The sequence below is a fragment of the Terrapene carolina genome, unplaced genomic scaffold (genome assembly GCF_002925995.2).
Source record: "Terrapene carolina triunguis isolate 2854851 unplaced genomic scaffold, T_m_triunguis-2.0 Scaffold111, whole genome shotgun sequence".
Lineage (NCBI taxonomy): Eukaryota > Metazoa > Chordata > Testudines > Emydidae > Terrapene > Terrapene triunguis.
In genome coordinates, this window is record NW_020664462.1 from 677,755 (window position 1) to 693,673 (window position 15,919).

Genomic DNA, 15,919 nt, shown 5'->3' on the forward strand with positions numbered 1-15,919 from the left:
TCTTGTTCAGAGGTGATTTAAACACTTCCAGGTCGACCAATCTTTCTCCGTGCCTCCAGGAAGGCGTTCAGCAACATCACTGTGCATTTTGACATCCTCATCAAGTATTTCAAGCCATGTGCACCACATTTCCAGTCATGTACCCATCAGTGATTTTAAAGCAGTTCTGTAGCAGTTAGGAAGCTTTTCTGTGATTGCAGCTGGCTAACTGCTGCAGTGGGACCATGTAGCGGATGTCACCTACCACTACAGTCTCTGTGACTGCCAAGACTAGAGGCCCGGATTGCAGATAGGCTAAAAGGTAGTCAAAACCCGGTTGAGAGAGTTGGTACCTGGTATCCCCAAGATGGATGAAATGGACGCTGGTTTTAGTCTTTAGTCCCTAGCAGGCCACATCTATAGAGAGAGAGAGAAAGTCTTCCCTTCTTGGATAGTAGACAAGTCAAGGTGGGTTGTAAAAAGCACTCAGCATTGACCTAACTCTAGAAGACGGTGGGAATTTTACCATTGACTTCAATGGGAGCAGAGTAAGGCCAACATCAAGTGCTTTTGAAAATCCCATCCATAGAACCTAAGACTCTATCAGCCCCAGCAAATCCAGGAAATGCCAAAAATTGTTAAGTGGAGAGACTGAATGGCCTACATTCTTATGTGGGGAATAACAAAAGACTGTTAGGTTGATCTTGACTGTTCATAACTTCCTCCATATCCTCTTCCTCAGAAAGAGGCTGGAAATGAGCAACAGAGATATGCAGGAAGACCAAGGTCCATAAAAATTAAGGAAACCTGATGGAGAATGCCCCCAAAGCATCAGACATGTACAAGGATGAAAAGCTTGTGGCCCGCCAACACCCACTCATGTAGATAATTACAGTAGGACCTTTCTTGCTACAGGACTACACACCAGAGTTCTCAGGTTGGACTCCACTACAAATATTTACAATACAGCATCACCCAGTAGGATAGGCACAATACAAATAAAAGACCGTGCAGTCCCTGCCCTAAAGTGCTTACAATCTAAGTATGACAGCAATAACCCTTAGAATTAGGGTAGATCATCTCAAATTGGAGAACCACAAACGACAACTAGTGAGGCAAATCTGTGTAGCTGCAGAGAGGAAGGAAAAGATTCCTTATTGCTGCAAAACAAAATTCATATGGATTTCAGTAACAGACCCAGAAAAGACCTCAGATCAGAGATGCATTTTCAATATCTGTAGTGGTTTCACCAGATGTCAGTGCCAAGGTACCTGGATAAATTGAGCCTGAAGACACCAACCTGACAGTGGAAGGCTTGGGACCTGCCTCCATAAGAAATACCTCAAAGTGACTTTCATGCTCCCTATGAGCTCAAGTAATAGTCACAGAGATGGAGCTCAGGCTTTCAGGGAGCCCTTAAAGACACCTTACATGTTGAATGAGGCAGACCTTTTATTCTTTCAGTGAGCATCCTGAAACCACCTCAACCACTGGAGAACTCAATAGAAGGCAATGAGGAAGAAGAGACTCCAGCAATCTGCCCCAGCTTTATCTGAATCACTGTCATCACTGTCAAAGTCTGCCTGTAACACCCAAGCAGCATTCTGGTTGGCTGGTTGGGCTTTTTGATGTCACAAAGTAGGCCAGCTCCCAACAGTGTACAGCCAAGATCTCACTGAAACACAAAAAGACTGCAATACTTATTATGTTAAATGGGCATTGGGGAAAAATTAAGGGAAGCACAAAGACAGGGCATCTGGGGATGGATGAAGAAGGTGGTAGTTGTCTGGAGGAAAATGGGGTGCTAAAGGAGAAAAAATGAGTTTACAATGTCTCCTCTCCCTGTGTGTCAAACTGCCCTTTCAGAAGCAGTTTGGGGTGGGGTGGGATTGTTTCAGTTCTAACATTTTCACTGGAAAACAGATTAAATTGGTAGCTGTTCAACAGGCCACTTTATATGCAAGAGCTGAAAGCTGTTAGGTCATAAACTGCTAAAGGATAGTGGGGCTTTTGAGGGGAAAGGGAAGTAAGTGACCAATTAGAGACAAAGAAGGGTTAAAAAAGTGAAAATATTTGAGATAGAGGTACACCTCTACCCCGATATAACGTGACCCGATATATAACGTGACCCGATATAACACGAATTCGGATATAACGCGGTAAAGCAGTGCTCCGGGGGGGAGGGCTGCCACACTCCGGCAGATCAAAGCAAGTTTGATACCGCGTTACAGGTGAAAGTGCGTTGTAAGATTTTTTTGGCTCCCGAGAACAGCGTTATATTGGGGTAGAGGTGTATTTATATAACTTTTTTCCTACTATTTTCTCTTATCCTTTTAGTAGGAACTAATTTCCATAGTGGAAGCTCACAGACATAAGCCCAACCAAAACACACACTATATTTAAAAAAAACTGAATGTACACGTAAACCATCATATGACAGCAATAAGCCTTCCAGGACACTTCTTGGGTAGATGAAGGCTCTCAGCCTTTGGCATTATACCTCACAAAGCATCTGTGCACTAGTAGCTTAATATCATACCTGTAGTAAGCCTGTCATGGCTTATTACTATATTTGCAAACATCCTTGAAAGACACATAACCTTTTTAAAAAGGGTATGCAAGGTTTTAACTAGATAACTGAAAGGTGTAAAGGCTTTTTTAAAATGTGTGAGATTTTAAGTGCACAATTAAGTCAGCCCTGAATGGGATAAGGACATTAAGAGGGAAACAAATTGTAACTCAAGTGAGCGTCTGCTACACGCTGAAGGATGATATTCAGAGAGGAATCCCCAGCAGGCTCTAACAAACAGTTTCCCATATGTAATTTGTGGAAGTTGTTACACATAGGAATTTATGGTAAACAGGAATTTTTAACATCCAGCTTACTTTTTACATTTCATTTGGTTTGGACAGAGACATTAGCTAGTCAAAGATGCCAGCCTGCCAGCGCTACAGACCGAAGTCTTCTGCCCACAAAACAGGGACAGTATGGGCAGTGGCAGGGAAATCTACCTACACACTGTCCTAGCTCTCTGTACAGATAGGAGAGGACGTTTCCTCTCCACAGCCTGTTCAGTTGATAACCCCTCAGCAGATGCCAAAGAGAGGACCATTTATTAGGATATTTTCATTTCACATAGGCTAAACCAGAAGGCTGAGAGATGCAAAGGCTTTCAGTCACGGCCAGTCTGGACCAGATTCAAACAAGTGACCTTGAGGTAAAAGGATATGGAGCCTTTCACCACTCTCCTGAGCATCCAATCCACCCTATTTGTAAATCAGAGGCAGAACACAGAATGAATGTTCATAATACTGAGAGATTCACATTCCGGAAGCCCAGAACCATCCTAATCTTTATTAAAGACAGGCTTCAGGAGCCACCACCACCACCATCCCAAGTGCTCCACAGTTATCCAAGTAGCCAGGCCCAGGACTCGTTGTTGATCAGCACCTGCAGTTTCACACCCGTGTTGGTGGTCACAATGGGAAAAGAGATGAGGCCCTAGAAAGCAGCGCCATCCGCCACTTTACCTGCGGAAGCAACAGTAGGAGAGGGACAGGACAGGGCAGGGGGGCCCACTCACCCGTTCGTGTCCCTCGCTCCAGATTCCAGCCAGGAATCCCTGCCCTGCAGGGTCACTCCAGGCCCCACGAGTCTCTCTGCAGCGATCACACCAAGCACCAGCTCCCCCCTGCGCTGGTTTGCCAGGCAGCGGGCCCCGAGACCCACGGATCGCAGAGGGCGCCCGGTCCCGTCCACCCCATCCCTTCCCGGCAGAGGTCTGAACTCCCTCGCCGGGGCTGTGCCGCGCAGCGCCGGGCCCGTCGCCTGGGCCTACCCGCCCTCAAGTTAGAAAGAAGCCGGCCGGCCGGCGAGCTCAGGGAGGAGGGATGTGCCGCGCTGGGGAGAGGGGGGGGGACATTCCCTAGGGGGGGGGAATCTGCCGCCGCCGCCCCCCCATGGCGGAAGCGGGGCCGCTGCCTTTGTCGCCCTCCCACCCCCGCCTCAGGGGAAGATCCGCCGGCCCATGCGGAGGGCGCTCACCCTTCACCATTGCGCCGGCTTCTCCCGCTCCGTCCGCTCCCGGCTCCTGTTCCGCCCCGGGCTCGGCCTCTCTCAGGGGGCCGCCCGCGCACAGGCTCCGCGTGGCGCCGCCCGCTTCCACCAGCCCCGCCCGGCGGTAGCGCCGCGGCCCGGAAGCGCCACACACCAGCGCCAGCAGGAGCCGCCTGGGCGCCGCCATCTTGCCAGACCGCCCACTACCGGTTTCAGGCCGGGCAGGGACAACGACGGGGGCGCGGCCTGCGCAAGGAGGAACCCCCTGAACGCAGCGGCCCCTAGCGAGGAGACCGGAGCATTGCAGACAAGGAGGAGCTTGAGCACAGGAGCTGCTGGGAGCGGTCCTGCCTCCACACCCTTGCCCTCTAGCGAACTGCCCCCTCCTTGCCCGACACCCCCTTTCGCTCCTCCAGGCTCCGCCGCCCCTGATTGATAGTAACTTACCCATTCACATTCAACGGTGGTTCTGGGGCCTTCCTGCAATTGATACTGTCCACTCATCCCCTACTGCTGGCACTAAACATTAAAAAGGTTGTACAGCAGTTTTTAAACTAGGAGATGGGGGAAAGCCAACTGCTGCAGAGGAGCATGTGGATCGGACAGAGACTTCTCTTAGGGGAGAGTCTAATGATAGAGAATCTCCAGGTTCTAGTCAGGAGCAGAGGATGGAGGAGGATAATGTAAGGGCCAGATCAGATGATAAACATTCACATAAAAAAGAATCTGATACATCAGAAAAGGGCAGACAAATAAACAGTGACAAGTTTTTAAAGTACACAAATGCTACAAGTCTAAATAATAAGATGGGTGAACTAGAGTGCCTCGTGATAATGGAGGATATTGATATAATAGGCATCACAGAAACCTGGTGGACTGAGAGCAATCAATGGGACACAATCATTCCAGGGTACAAAATATATCAGAAGGACAGAACAGATCGTGTGTGTGTGTGGGGGGGGGGGGTGGCACTATATGTGAAAGAAAATGTACAATCAAATGAAGTAAAAATCTTAAGCAAATCCGCATGTTCCATAGAATCTCTATGGATAGAAATTTCATGCTCTAATAAGAATATAACATTAGGGATCTATTATCGACCACCTGACCAGGACGGTGATAGTGATGATGAAATGCTAAGGGAAATTAGAGAGGCTATCAAAATTAAGAACTCAATAATAGTGGGGGATTTCAATTATCCCCATATTGACTGGGAACATTTCACTTCAGGACGAAATGCAGAGATAAAATTTCTCGATACTTTAAATGACTGCTTCATGGAGCAGCTGGTACGGGAACCCACAAGGGGAGAGGCAACTCTAGATTTAGTCCTGAGTGGAGCACAGGAGCTGGTCCAAGAGGTAACTATAGCAGGACCGCTTGGAAATAGTGACCATAATACAATAGCATTCAACATCCCTGTGGAGGGAAGAACATCTCAACAGCCCAACACTGTGGCTTTTAATTTCAAAAGGGGGAACTATGCAAAAATGAGGGGGTTAGTTAAACAGAAGTTAAAAGGTACAGTGACTAAAGTGAAATCCCTGCAAGCTGCATGGGCGCTTTTTAAAGACACCATAATAGAGGCCCAACTTCAATGTATACCCCAAATTAAGAAACACAGTAAAAGAACTAAAAAAGAGCCACTGTGGCTTAACAACCATGTAAAAGAAGCAGTGAGAGATAAAAAGACTTCCTTTAAAAAGTGGAAGTCAAATCCTAGTGAGGCAAATAGAAAGGAGCATAAACGCTGCCAAATTAAGTGCAAGAATGTAATAAGAAAAGCCAAAGAGGAGTTTGAAGAACGGCTAGCCAAAAACTCCAAAGGTAATAACAAAATGTTTTTTAAGTACATCAGAAGCAGGAAGCCTGCTAAACAACCAGTGGGGCCCCTTGATGATCGAGATACAAAAGGAGCGCTTAAAGACGATAAAGTCATTGCAGAGAAACTAAATGGATTCTTTGCTTCAGTCTTCACAGCTGAGGATGTTAGGGAGATTCCCAAACCTGAGCTGGCTTTTGTAGGTGACAAATCTGAGGAACTGTCACGGTTTGAAGTGTCACGAGAGGAGGTTTTGGAATTAATTGATAAACTTAACATTAACAAGTCACCGGGACCAGATGGCATTCACCCAAGAGTTCTGAAAGAACTCAAATGTGAAGTTGCAGAACTGTTAACTAAGGTTTGTAACCTGTCCTTTAAATCAGCTTCTGTACCCAATGACTGGAAGTTAGCTAATATAACGTCAATATTTAAAAAGGGCTCTAGAGGTGATCCCAGCAATTAAGCTGCCATGGGATAAAAGGGAAGGTCCTTTCATGGATTGAGAACTGGTTAAAAGACAGGGAACAAAGGGTAGGAATTAATGGTAAATTCTCAGAATGGAGAGGGGTAACTAGTGGTGTTCCCCAAGGGTCAGTCCTAGGACCAATCCTATTCAACTTATTCATAAATGATCTGGAGAAAGGGGTAAACAGTGAGGTGGCAAAGTTTGCAGATGATACTAAACTGCTAAAGATAGTTAAGTCCAAATCAGACTGTGAAGAACTTCAAAACGATCTCACAAAACTAAGTGATTGGGCAACAAAATGGCAAATGAAATTTAATTTGGATAAATGTAAAGTAATGCACATTGGAAAAAATAACCCCAACTATACATACAATATGATGGGGGCTAATTTAGCTACAACAAGTCAGGAAAAAGATCTTGGAGTCATCGTGGATAGTTCTCTGAAAATGTCCACGCAGTGTGCAGAGGCGGTCAAAAAAGCAAACAGGATGTTAGGAATCATTAAAAAGGGGATAGAGAATAAGACTGAGAATATATTATTGCCCTTATATAAATCGATGGTACGCCCTCATCTCGAATACTGTGTACAGATGTGGTCTCCTCATCTCAAAAAAGATATACTGGCACTAGAAAAGGTTCAGAAAAGGGCAACTAAAATGATTAAGGGTTTGGAACGGGTCCCATATGAGGAGAGATTAAAGAGGCTAGGACTCTTCAGCTTGGAAAAGAGGAGACTAAGGGGGGATATGATAGAGGTATATAAAATCATGAGTGATGTGGAGAAAGTGGATAAGGAAAAGTTATTTACTTATTCCCATAATACAAGAACTAGGGGTCATCAAATGAAATTAATAGGCAGCAGGTTTAAAACAAATAAAAGGAAGTTCTTCTTCACGCAGCGCACAGTCAACTTGTGGAACTCCTTACCTGAGGAGGTTGTGAAGGCTAGGACTATAACAGAGTTTAAAAGAGAACTGGATAAATTCATGGAGGTTAAGTCCATTAATGGCTACTAGCCAGGACAGGTAAGGAATGGTGTCCCTAGCCTCTGTCTGTCAGAGGGTGGAGATGGATGGCAGGAGAGAGATCACTTGATCATTGCCTGTTAGGTTCACTCCCTCTGGGACACCTGGGATTGGCCACTGTCGGCAGACAGGATACTGGGCTAGATGGACCTTTGGTCTGACCCGGTAGGTACGGCCTTTCTTATGTTCTTATGTACCCACTCCCCATTGGGAATCTGCATTGCAAAGGCCGAGAAGTAAATAGGGCTAGAAAGCAAGGGATCCCTCTCCCTGGTACAGGGGCTCTCTCCACGTCAAAGTTGAGGGAAAGGGCAGAATGGGGGAAGTGTGCACTGGTCCTGCCCATACCTGTTCTGAGGTTAAACAAAGAACTTCAAGCTCCAGGCCAGGTATGCCAGTAATTTAAATAGTAGTACCTTCCCCCCACCCCTTTTTATTTTTAAAGTATAGTCATATTTACATCCGACATTGTATAAATATCATTTAGCCTGCTGCTCCCCCTTGAGTGCCCTCAGGTAGCAAATCTACTCTTTGTTTTATCTCTGGCTCACATGCATATCAGCCAGAAGCAACATAAGAGAAATTAAGCCTATTTATACATCTAAGATATTATAGCTTTTGAGGTGAGGACCTCAAAGCACTTTCTGAGCCTCGCAACAACCCCTTAAAGGTTAGCATTACACAATTTTTACCAATGAGGAAACTGACCCACAGAGATGTTTATGATTCACTTGCTCAAACCAGAACAAGATAGTGCAGTGCTGCGAATGGTATCCAGATATTCCGACTTCTACTCCCCTGATCTTTTAAATATGTTAAAGGGGCACCACCAACTTAAAAAATATCACTTCTGATTTTTTTTAAACTATTACAAATTTGAAGAGTAGAAGACAAAAATGCATTTGCTAACACCTTGTGTATATTTTCACCATTTCGCCAACATAGCTGAGTCATATTCTCCCTTTTTTTTTTTTTTTTTTTTTTCAGATTTTTCACATAGTAATGAGACCACATTTAAAAAACAACAACCAAACAAACAAAAAAGCAAGCAAGCAAACAGGAAGATCTGACTTCAAGAACTACACCAATCAGCAGGGAAAGTTCAGGAGCAGGTTTAGTACCTGAAAGTAATTAAAAAAAAAAAAAAAAAAAAAGAGAGATACATACTGACCATACTTCAAGTTTACAGTGTCTCAGTTGCAATCAAACTTCATTATTTTACTAACACTTTAGATACTAACATTTGAGAATTAAAAAATACTTATTTATATTGTTCACTGTTTGCATTTTTCTCACCTTGAAAAAAATTAAATTTGGTCAGTTTTAACAATTAAATGTTTTGAGCATAAAGTTCTTAATACTGTAACATATGGATGTCAACTATCCTACCACTGAAGGGATGCTTTAATCCTCCCACCCCCCATCAGAATTCTTTTTTAAAATGGTCAAAATATTTATATACACCTTAACTTTTATTAAGTCTATTTATAACGTATGCACTTTGGGCTACAATTAAATTGAGAGTGCCTCTTTACAGTAGTGAGATCTATTTATTTGTTAGTTTAAATGTCATTTATTAATCAGTAAATACTTTGTTTGTAAACCAAGATTTTACATTGGTTAAAATGTATAAAAAAATCATTAAGAGGAATAAGGCTTTCAACAAATATCAGGAGAGAAAAAAAATAATATCAGGAGGGAGATAAAATAAGAAATTTAACGTTTACATTTTTCATGCAGAAGGCAGATTTTTAAAAGATGTCTAAACAGTTAAGTTAGGAAAACCCCATATAAAAGACTTTTAACAAAGAACAGATAAAGGTGTACTTGGAAGATCTGAACACACGCTAAATCACTTGTCTCAGAGGATGTGCATCTTAGGGTATTAAGCAAATTGGTACTTACTGTACCAATGACAAATATTTCTGAAAAATCAGGCAACGAGAGAGGCACTGGAAAAAAATGCAGTACAGAATTTCAAAAAAGAAAATTGAAATGATTCTGGCAGATTATCCCATAAGTCTATCCCCAATATAATAATTAAACAAATATTGAGAAAAGTAGGACTAGAGGATGACAACCATAAGCAATACATGGCATCGGTTCCTACAGAACAAATCTTGCCAGACAAGTTGCCCAAATTAAGGAAATTCAGTAGATGCAAATGATTTGATACTAAACCCCATGAACTCTATCTTGAAAAATTATTTCAAATTGGTTTAGATAGAAATCGTTAATTGGAAGTAAAACTTCTGGGGGGAAATAAAAAGTGTGTGTGTAGAGGGGATTAATGTTAAATGCCAATGTATCCAGTTTATTTATTTAACATCTTCAGTGTGATCTTGAAGGAGTAAGATGTCCATTAAAGCAGGGGTTCTCAACCTTTTTCTTTCTGAGCCCCCCCCAGCCCACCTGTGCCACAATAACTGATTTTCTGCATATAAAAACCAGGGCTGGCGTTAAGGGGTAGCAAGCAGGGCAATTGCCTGGAGCCCCATGCCACAGGGGCTGCCACCAAGTTATAATGCTCAGGCTTCAGCCCGGGTGGCAGGGTTCAGGCTTCAACTCCACAGAGCAGGGCTCTGGCCTTCTGTCCTGGGCTCCAGCGAGTCTAATGCTGGCCCTGCATGGTGGCCTCCCTGAAACCTGCATTCAGCCCCCCAGGGGGCCTCGGACCTCTGGTTGAGAACCACTGCATTAAGGAAAATCACAGATTATACTAAGTTGTTTTCAGTTATGCATACCAGTGAATGCAGAAATAAAGAGATGAGAACCATCGGTGGAGAATACAACAATGGAAAAAACGTACTGTACATCTTGGGGAAGACTATGGAAAACACACATTCAATGGGAGGAAGAAACAGTGATGCAGAAAAAAATAAAAGGGTGAGAGTGTTCAGCAAATTAGATACAAGTAGTAGGGCTAGTGGTTTGTCACGGTAAATTAGATAATAAGTTAAAGTCTGGTCACAGAAAAAAGGCAAGAATCAATTTATGGAAAAAATGCCAGAAGTCACAGGTTACATTATTTCAACCAAAATATCCTTTATTTTGCAATGAAAAGCGTTTAACAGCATTTAACTAATAGTTTAATACCACTAGCCCGCTGCTTGCCAGTTCAGATTCACAGCAGCGAGCCGCGGCTGACCCTTCTTCTCCTCTACATGAGCCTTTGCAAAAGGGAGGGCGGCAGCAGCAGCATTGTACAGAAGCTTCTTATCCAGCTATGCTAGCTTCAAGACTTTCCCCAAAAAACTAGTAGTGTCACAGAATCCATGAAGTCCCTACCCCCAGTCCAGCCATGACAAACCACTAGCCCTCATGAGTTGCTGCTCTCCTTCAGCCTCCCATCCTACCCAGATTTTTACTTGGCATCTTAAGTTTTTCCACTGAAATACAAATGTCAAATATCATTAATTTTTTAAATTATAGGATCCGTGACTTCCGATGACCTAAATTTTTAGCTTGACATTGAAACAAGAATGGCTAATGAAATGTTATGCCACCAAAGCAGTGAATCAGAGGCATTACTTCCCAGAGCAGGGAGGTAATAGACCCTCGCTGTACATCTCTGGTGCAGCCAGACCAGGAATACTGGATTCAGTTCTGAGCAGCTCATTTTAAGATTGAGTTACTGAAGGACATTCAGAAAAAGCAACAAAAATGACCAGTGCCTGGAGGGACTGACTTATGATGGAAGACTAAAAAGAGCTAAATAAAGAGCTTGGCTGAGTGATGACAAAAAGGGACATGATAAATTGACATTTTGAATTATGTAAACACCAAGGAGAGAGACTTATTGAACTAGTACAAAGGGATACAACTAATAGTAGGAGGATGAAATTAAAAGGGAAAATTCAAACTAATTAGCACTAAACTGGATGAAGAACTAAGTAACGCACTGTAGGGAACAACCCTGCATTGTCAGGGAGATGGACTGGATGACATAGTAGTTCTTTTTCATCTCCAGCTTCTGTATTCCCCTGAAATGACTCTCTTACTGTACTACTTAACGTAAGCACAGATACTTGTGACATTAACACTTGTTCAGACAGCTGCCCTAGCTGAAAAGTGATTTACACTGCTGCATAAGTACTAGATATCAAACAATTATGGTTTGGAAACATTTACACTTTTACAAGTAGGGACAAATTCTACCCTTGGATGTGAGGCTCCCCTTGCAGTTAAAAAGAGTGATACTGGAAGGCAGAATTGGGCCCTATGTGTTACATAACAACTGCCAATGTGGCCACTAATTTTCTCACACATCCTTCCTTTTCCTTTGTAGCACATTTAAACATGTATTGGTGGCACAAACACTGAAATGAATGAGGTATCAACTCACATTGCAAGGCAGTATGGCACACCTGTCATATCATCCAGCATAGAAAAGGATGGTAAAATTATTTATGAACTGGATGTCTTTGTCCAGAGATCTAGTGCTATAGCTGATCAGTCAAGAAAAATTAATGGTGAGAGATGAGAGAGTTCCCCAAACCAACCAAGTCCTTACCTTTTCTACATGAATTCAGCGAGAACATCTCTGTCAAAGTGAAAAGATCTGATTCCTAGGAAAGCAAGAGGGTGAAGAGGCAGGAAGTTAGAATTTATATTCCTCTCTGAAATGTCTAAGCCTCCACTAGCTTTTCTGATACTAACTATCTTTTAGGTGAGGAATACAGCTGAAGGTTCTGATCAAATTCCAGTTTGAATGACTGCATTCTGCTTGGCTATAATATCTATTATTTGAGGTCTTAAATTACGGAATAAAGTTGTTGCACTCTGTTAAATAGCTGCTATGTTATATCTAGAGGCGGGGGAAGTGATCCCTCTAAATATCAGTTCAAGTTTGTAAAGACTTTGGAAATTTGCAGGATGAAAGGTGCTACTGATTTCTAGGCATTCACATTTTAGCCATAGCAAGTCCCACTGAGATGAAATACAATATATTGATAGACTGCGCTTGTTATTTCTCCCCCTCTCCCCCCCCACAAGTTTTTTTTCGTAAGGCTGACATACATCTGTTAATGTATTTTTCCAGTTATAAGAAACATTGAAGAGTCCTGCATTTGTTTGAGGTTTCAGTTGTTTTTTTGCCCAAGTTAGGAAGTTAAGCTAGCTATTTTATTTTAAAATGCACTGTCCTCAATGTGGCACTAATGACATCTGATAGGGGAAAGAGAAACACAAGGACACCACCACAATTTTGGAAATAATCTATTACCCATGCCCACTAGTTCGTTTTTAGAGCATTCTTGGAATTAGAGTAACAAAGATTTCATAACAGATCTGAAGCAGATTTGTGGGTGTTCCCATTCAGAGAATACTATTATTACTAGGCTTTCAAAGGGCTCCCACTGGAATCAACAGCAAAAATCCTATTGATTCCAGCGGTGCAAGAACAGCCTAAAACGTGTCTCTATTCTGAAAAGTGACTGTGTGAAAATGGCACCTTTCTTATACTCAACAGATCTGCTCCCTGTGTGCATGCAGAGCCAGACCTACTGATTTTGGTGATAAGAAGTTGACACTTTGTCTATTTCACTATTTTTGAAATAAACAATTAAAAATACAAAGTTATTTGGCTTCTTACCATAAAAAATGGTTAATTACTATAGCAAACATGATCTCTCAAGGGGATTGCCTGCATGGATCCATACTGTAGGTGACTGATGAGTGTACAATGGGCATGAACTTGGTATTTTCAATAGCGGTTCTTGTTGAGCTTGGATTCCCTCCTAGCCCAATGATACATAATGGCAGATAGTATGGATCCATCCAAGCAGTCATCCTCAAAGAACAACTGTAACAACTGCTATAGAAAAATATTTACATATTTCTTTCAGCATTGCCTGCATGAAAACCCACTGTAGGTGATTAATAAGCAGTCTCCAGACCCAAAGAGATAAGGCTGGAGAATCTTGCTCAACTAAGGATTCCAGGATGCTCCAAATTGGATCATCCAACCTACAAGCTAAGTCCTGGTAGTAATGCAGCACGAATATCAAAACATCATTCATGGATGGAACGCTAGGTAGCAGTTTAATATGCCTCTCTGGGGATGAACATTCCTGAGTCTTGGAGTAATGGTCATCGTAGACTTGGTACAAAATGCCTTCATGTCTGCTGGTATTGGTATCTCTATTAATTCATGGCAAGTGTGGATGCTGAGTCTATTCTACTTTGACAATCTATGAGTGGGAATGGACTGACCTCTAGTATTATCCCAATATGATACAAAATAGCCAGCTCTTGAAAACTTTAAAGTCATTAGGGAGTGATTGCTAATGATGTCACAGAAGCATATGGCTTAGATGAGGCTATCTTGGAATAGGCATATCCGTGGCATCTTTTTCCTTCCATTACTTTAAATACGACAAAGATTGAGACATCAGTTACTTGCATGTAGACTAAATCTTCAGTGAAAGGTCTTGCACGATGAGGTCTCATGTAAGTAATACAAGAAATTGAGCCTACATAGTCCAATAGGGCTAATGTGCCTTTGGTGTATAGAATAGGTGAGATTCATGCCAGGAGGACCATGAATTCAGAGAGAACCAAGAAGGCCCCATCCCTCATCAGGATGGGCAGAAGAATCCTGAAATCGGGAGATCCAAGAGTGGATCTACGACTTCATCAATGATGGCAGCAAGGTTGACTCTGATAGTTCCTGGCTCTGAAGACCAAGTCCACCAGGATAGTGCACAGAGGAAACATGCAAAGGAAAAAGAGGGAATGCTTCACTATTCAGCACCAAGGAAGGAGATGTCAGAGCCAGCGAACAGAGATCCAGAGAGATTCAGCAACAGATTAGCTCAATTCACGACCACCACCAATATAAATAATGAATAATTACTTGACATTACAGTAGCACGTGGAGATCCCCAAATGAGATGCCTGCACCCCCCATTATGCCAGACACTGGCCAAACACATAGTAATAGATTGTAAGCCCTTTGGGGAAGGGACTGTCTAAAGAGATAAGAAAGATTAAGGATGGAAGGCGAACAAGTGCACAGACGGAGAGGTTAAGTGATTTTCTCAAGGTTACATAGAATGTCAGAGCCAGAGCTCATAGTCCCGTGTTCCCTCCATTGGGCTATGTTTCCTCTGAATGACATAGAAAGCTTTGGGGGCAGTCACGCCTGGATCTAGCCACCCAGCAGCTGGGTAGCCAGGAGCGGCACAGAGGCAACAGCCTGGATAGATGTACTCAGCATTGAGGCATCTGGAACCAACATTCATCAGCTAGATCCAGCACCAGAACCGGAGTGTCCAATGCCAAGATCCCTAACACAGAGGATCTCGAACCAGAAGCCATCAATGATACCAGAGCACCCAAAACCAAGATGGACGATCCCAAGACACTCAATGCTGCAACCAGACATTGCTGAAGACACTGACACCAAGGAAGACCCGCAATTATGGTGGCCTCATGGCTTCTTTTCATCTTTGCCGCTGAAGGAGAAGAATGATAATGAGAGATGGAGTGTTTCAAAAAGAGTCAAGAAGTCTGCTGTTAAGGCTTGATGCTCAGCTAGCGGTGGGAGCTTGTATCTCTTTTTGACATGACACTGGGTTTAGGGAGAATGGAACCATGAGGCTGTGGGACTTCTAACAGGCAGTTCAGTGGGACATTTAGACTCAACAACATAAGATGACCAAGCCAAGTCTCTGGGTGCTGAAGCATTTCCAGGCCCAGCATTAGAACCTGACTAAGCAGAATGAGACATGCTTATACTGAAGCAGAACAGGCACCAAATATGTTAGCTGATGACAGACTTAATACAATTACAGCAGGGACACAGATTGAAGCCAGCAAACTTGACTTTAGTAATTTTTAGATAGGCCCTCAACAGCATGAGAACAGCCCAGAAACACAGTGCTCAACAAAGCATTAGGATTTTTGGCCATCTCTAGTAACTATTCCTAGCTATACATAAATCTATATTTATATATAGAAAAAGCTGTTTTCCCAAAACAGGCCGCACAAGGAAGCAACCTACACCACCGAGCTCTTGCTCACTGCCCATAGCAGTCAGAAAAAAACTAAGCTGCAGTCACATCCCTTTGTACATCATTGGGTGTAGGGGAGATCACAAGGACGCTGGCAGGGAGTTCATGCAGACATTGCTATTTCAAAATTCCCAAGGCTTGCTCCTCACCTAAAACAGGGATCCATACAGGCAATGCTCAAAGAACTGTTTTTAATTTCTACCACAGAGGCTGATGGAGCACTGGTTCTTTAGAGAAGATTTCTGTTCTGCATCACTGCCTTTCTGGGATTTCTGCTGCTAAGTTTAGTGAGGCTGTGGAGGGTCACTGATGCTGGTAGGTGGCTTGGGACAGCATTGGCAGTAGGAGTTCCCAAAGGTCCCTGGCACCTGCTGCACACCCAGCCCAGTCCCACTGCAGAATCCAGGTCTGTGGGCCCAATGGGGAGCCCAGAGGCCTAGCGCTAGGGCTGCATGTGGAGTCAGGGAACGAGGATCTACAGCAGGGCTGAGGACCAGTGGGGTTGCAGGAAAAAGGAGTCAGCTGGGAGCTTTGTTTTCCAATTTTGCTTCC

The 15,919-nt window shown here is 43.3% G+C and overlaps 1 protein-coding gene across 3 annotated transcripts in view; it reads right to left on the minus strand.

The window, feature by feature from the left end:
• Positions 1-15,919, minus strand: part of DHX30 (DExH-box helicase 30) — a 42,714-nt gene that overhangs the window by 26,582 nt on the left and 213 nt on the right. For 2 of the 3 annotated variants that reach the window (XM_024193822.2, XM_024193821.2), the window contains exon 1: positions 4,025-4,223. In XM_024193822.2, the coding sequence (XP_024049590.1) occupies positions 4,025-4,223 (199 nt within the window). Of the gene's footprint in view, positions 1-4,024; positions 4,224-11,865; positions 11,921-15,919 lie in introns of those variants that run through there. The other variant, XM_026652116.1, reaches the window with a different exon arrangement.